The 4,284-nt window shown below is 37.9% G+C and overlaps 1 protein-coding gene across 1 annotated transcript; it reads right to left on the bottom strand.

Moving 5' to 3' along the window:
* Positions 1 to 268: 268 nt before the first annotated feature.
* LOC132140387 (uncharacterized) lies at positions 269 to 2,668 on the bottom strand. The gene is made up of 6 exons (XM_059549175.1): positions 1,798 to 2,668; positions 1,613 to 1,699; positions 1,462 to 1,503; positions 1,116 to 1,240; positions 931 to 1,020; positions 269 to 522 (listed from the first exon to the last, which is right to left on the bottom strand). The coding sequence occupies exons 1-6, from the start codon at positions 1,973 to 1,975 to the stop codon at positions 400 to 402; spliced, it is 645 nt and encodes a 214-aa protein (XP_059405158.1). The 5' UTR covers positions 1,976 to 2,668; the 3' UTR covers positions 269 to 399.
* Between the last annotated feature and the right edge of the window lie 1,616 nt (positions 2,669 to 4,284).

Genomic DNA, 4,284 nt, shown 5'->3' with positions numbered 1-4,284 from the left:
TGGCAACACCCCCCCCCCCTCCCACACACACATACATCCCCCACCATAACAAATGGTCATAAGAAATTAGCTAAATTTATTTACATTTATTTATTGAATAACCTTAGACATAGCCAAAGATCTCACTGATTCCATCCACATAGAAAAAAAGTGTTTTCAAAACAAGAAAAAGAGAATTATATAAGAGAAAATTAATGCTTTTTAAAAATTATATTGAAAGCCTTGAAGGAAGACAACCTCTTATCTGGAACTGAAGACAATACAGCTATTCTGTCTAGTATTTACAGAGTAGAGTTTTAGTAAAACAAAATAAAACAGGATAAATGAAGTACAACACATGCATGCTGTCTGGAAGCTGAACTTTGGGCCAAGGAGCTGTCCAGTATATCCATTACAGCTTCAAAAGAGGTAAAATCTGCACAATTTCTGACTGGGATTCACACTCCTTTCACACACAAATCCTTCTCCATGGTAGGTGTCAACATCTTCGGTCATGATGCCACACTCACAATTTTCATTTTCCTGAGGCACAACCAGAACAGAAAAACATTTTTAAGAAATGTACTAAAATTATGTTCTTAGAATGTGAATTAAAACACCTATAATTCATATTAGATTAATGTAAGACAATTATACCTTTTTGCTTTTAATAAGTCAAAACATTAATTTTTTTTATTATTATTATTCACTTTTCCCCACTGTCTCACACACAAACTATAGATCACACACTTGCTAACACTTTCTCACTGTTCTCACAGTTTTGTGTAAAACGGACATCAGTTGGTACTGTAGTCATTCATATATAGTTTTAAAAATTAAAAAAAGAAAAAATGTTTTTCAAGCTATGTTTAACAAATTTCCAACAGCTTTGAATTTTGCTAATTGTTCAGTAAAATCTTTCACAAATATGAAAAATTGCAAATGCATTACCACTGAGGGAGAAGCAGTGTTTCCAGATCCATCTGATGAGGCTCTTGAGACCAAAAATTGCTTTCCATTGGTCCTAGACATCAACCAGACCTGCCCATGTACACACAAACATTCAACAATGTGTTCACATTTAAAAATAAATAAATAAAAGGAGAGAGAGGAAAGTGAATGAATAGCTGCTGCACCTTGTTACGCTCAGTTAAAACGGCCAGACTGGCGTTTCTCTCAGAGCAGAAGCGCTCAGCAGCGCAGCAATCAATTTGGTCACTCCAGAACAAATAAAACACATCGTCACGGAGAAGCCACATTTCTGAAAGATATCAAATAATAGTTCATTAGTTAAAAGAAATATAAAACACACATAGACACACAAGAAACCCATTTTAAAAGTTGTACAACACTGCCAAAGTGAAGAACAATGAACATTTAAGATGTAACACACTGGAGTTAATCTAATAATGAAGTATGTGTGAATCAGTTTATATCCAGTAAGTACATTTTTTACACCAGTAAGTGCAAATTAAAATGAACCTTTTTGTCCTTTTATTGGTTGTGTTTCTCTGTTGTGAGAGTCTGGGGGGAAAAATGATATTCAGAAATGTGAAATATTTAACTGTCACATTTTTTCTAGATTATTATTTAGTGCCTCAATAAATTTCAAATACTGTGTCATGATACTTACAATTTAGACCCACAATGACAAGGATGATGGCTGAGATAAGAATGTTCACAGCAAACAGTAAAAACACACACTTTCTTTCATAGTGTTCTGTTAAACAGAGATTATTAGAGATTAATAAGAGAGCACTAACTGTAAATTACATTAAAAGTTTGTTCCATCCATTTATGCATCCTCTGTTGGCTTACTTGAGAGCAGTGTTGTGCTGTTTATAGTTCCATGGTGTGCAGTAGGTGAAAGCTGAAGACTTTGATAAATATCTTCTGTTTTAGCATCACAATTTTTATGCATAACCCTCTTCTCTGCATTTCCTTCACTTTCTTCGTAAATATTGACGGACGTAGAAAAACGCTCCTGCAGCTCCATCACACTTGCAAGCACTTTAGTATTTGCACATGCACATAGTTGTCAGAATCATATATCACCCTCTGAGGCTGAAAAAGGCTGGTTTTCTTTTCTCTTCTGTACTTCCTTTTCTGTCCATAGTCAGACCACGCTTTCCCATGTTCCATGGTGATGGTGTGCTTGGATATAAAAACTGCAGTGCAGTCTTCCTAAGAGGAAGTAGTGAAAGCATTAACTCAAAAAAGGTAACTATAACTTGATGATCATGATAAAAATTAATGTTTCTCAATCTGCAAAATGTCAGATAAAGCAGAAGCAAAATGTGTCATTGGTTTCTAGAATGTGTTCCTTCTCTCAATATCTTTCAGACCCTTAAACTAAAAATAGGAAAATATTTTTTTAGTTTACTTTTACTTCTCAAAAATGGGCTTTATGTACTCATCATAAATATACTTAAAATGACATTTAAGTGTACTTGACTTATACTTAGAAAAATTCTAAATATATTTGAGCTATACCCCTAGAATCTATGTTTTCATTATTATACAGTAGGGTGCTAGTACACATCTTCTGCACAGAATTTCCAAAAAAACAAGTGAAGAAGAAGAAGAAACAACAACAGATAGGCTGGTCTGAAATCGCATACTCAATGAGTAGGTACTTAATTTCAATAAGTACTTACTTAATGAGCGCTAAAACAGTACAGCCAAATCTGGTTGAGTATGAATGCGATCCGCCATGTTTACGTTATCATGTGACCTATGACTTTATAACAAGCACAACGACTTCAAATATATATTACTGACTGCGACAGGTTTAATATCTACTATCGCCAGAGGTGGGTAGAGTACCCAAAAACTGTACTCAAAAAGTACTGTACTGTAAAAGTAAAAGTACTTATAGAAATATTTACTTAAGTAAAAGTAAAAGTACATGTCTGAATAGTTACTTGAGTAAGAGTAAAAAAGTATTGGATAAAAAATCTACTCAAGTAGTTAGTTACTAGTTACTTTGGGTCATATATACTGAGCCTATTTTTATTTAGATATATAGAAAAAATGTAAGTTATGTGTGTGTGTGTGTGTGTGTGTGTATAAATATATACATTTCATCAGCCTTTACTCAAGTCTTCAATGTCACATAATCCTTCAGAAATCATTCCAATATGTTGATTTACTATCAATGATGTTCTTTTTATCATAATCCTAAACAAAATGTCACAGGTTCCAAAAAAATATTGAGCAGCAAAACTGTTTCCAGCACTGGTAATAAATCCATATATTAGAATTATATTTTTAAGGAATGACTCTGAAAACTGGAGTAACAGCTGATGAAAATTCGGATTTGCATCACGAAATAAATTATATTTTAAAGTATTATATATGTATAAATAACCTCTGACGCAGAGAAGAGAGACAACTCCTCACATGACTGTTAAGTTACAGAACATCTGTCTGTTTACTTAACAGATATAGGTGTAATGTGTCACGGCTTACGCTGCTGGAAGGAACACGGAGCCGAGGGATAAACGAAACAAGGATTTATTAAATAAAACATAGGCAAGGCAAGTGGCAAATAAGAGGTGGCAAGTGGCAAGTAACAGGTAACAAGTGACAAGTGGACAAGTGGACGAGTTGACAAGTAACTAGTAACGAGTAGACCCGACAAAACAGAACTGAAAGGACAAGGCATTTATACAAGGGATAATGGGGAAACACAGGTGGATGGCATGACTAACTTAACAGGGAGATGGAACACATGCGGAAATGACTAGACACACCTGGGAACTAATCAAACCACACACGGAAGACAGAAACTGGGTCACAGGGGCAAAAACACACAAAATGAGTCCAGGTGTGTGACAGTACTCCCCCCTCCCGGTAGGTGCGTCCTCGCACCGTAGAAACAACAAAGGGAGGCGTGGGTGGGAACTTGGGAGGAGGTTCCGGTGGAGGACAGCCTCCCAGGAGGGGGCCAGCAGACAGGGACTACAGAGGAAGGAGCCAGGGAGGAGATGACGGAGGGAGGAGCCAGGGAGGAGACAGGAAGGATGTGAAGCAGGAGGTACCCAGCAGGACCCAGGCCACAGCCATAACGGCCCAAGGTGGGGCCGACGGTGGAAGGAGCCATGGAGGAGGAATGGTCACCGACTCCAGGGACTCGACCCACGGCAACGGAGCAAGTGGAGGAGGAGCCCGAGGTGGAGACGGAGAGCCGAAGAGCCAGGGTGACGGGGAGGAGCCGGAGGTCCTAGGCGGAACTGATGGCTCTGGTGACTGACGCGGCGATGTGGATCCGGAAGGCCGCGGTGAGGCCAGAGTGACCGAGGA

Source organism: Carassius carassius, chromosome 5 (assembly GCF_963082965.1).
Source record: "Carassius carassius chromosome 5, fCarCar2.1, whole genome shotgun sequence".
Taxonomy (NCBI): domain Eukaryota; kingdom Metazoa; phylum Chordata; class Actinopteri; order Cypriniformes; family Cyprinidae; genus Carassius; species Carassius carassius.
This window is presented reverse-complemented; position numbering and strand designations above follow the sequence as displayed.

Excerpts from the sequence above, each read along its gene's own strand:
- LOC132140387 (XM_059549175.1), bottom strand. The coding sequence starts at position 1,975 with ATGGAGCTGCAGGAGCGTTTTTCTACGTCCGTCAATATTTACGAAGAA. Across the intron at positions 1,504-1,612 it reads TGTCATTGTGGGTCTAAATT|ACTCTCACAACAGAGAAACA; the intron begins GTAAGTATCATG and ends TTTTCCCCCCAG. Across the intron at positions 523-930 it reads ACACTGCTTCTCCCTCAGTG|GAAAATGAAAATTGTGAGTG; the intron begins GTAATGCATTTG and ends GTTGTGCCTCAG.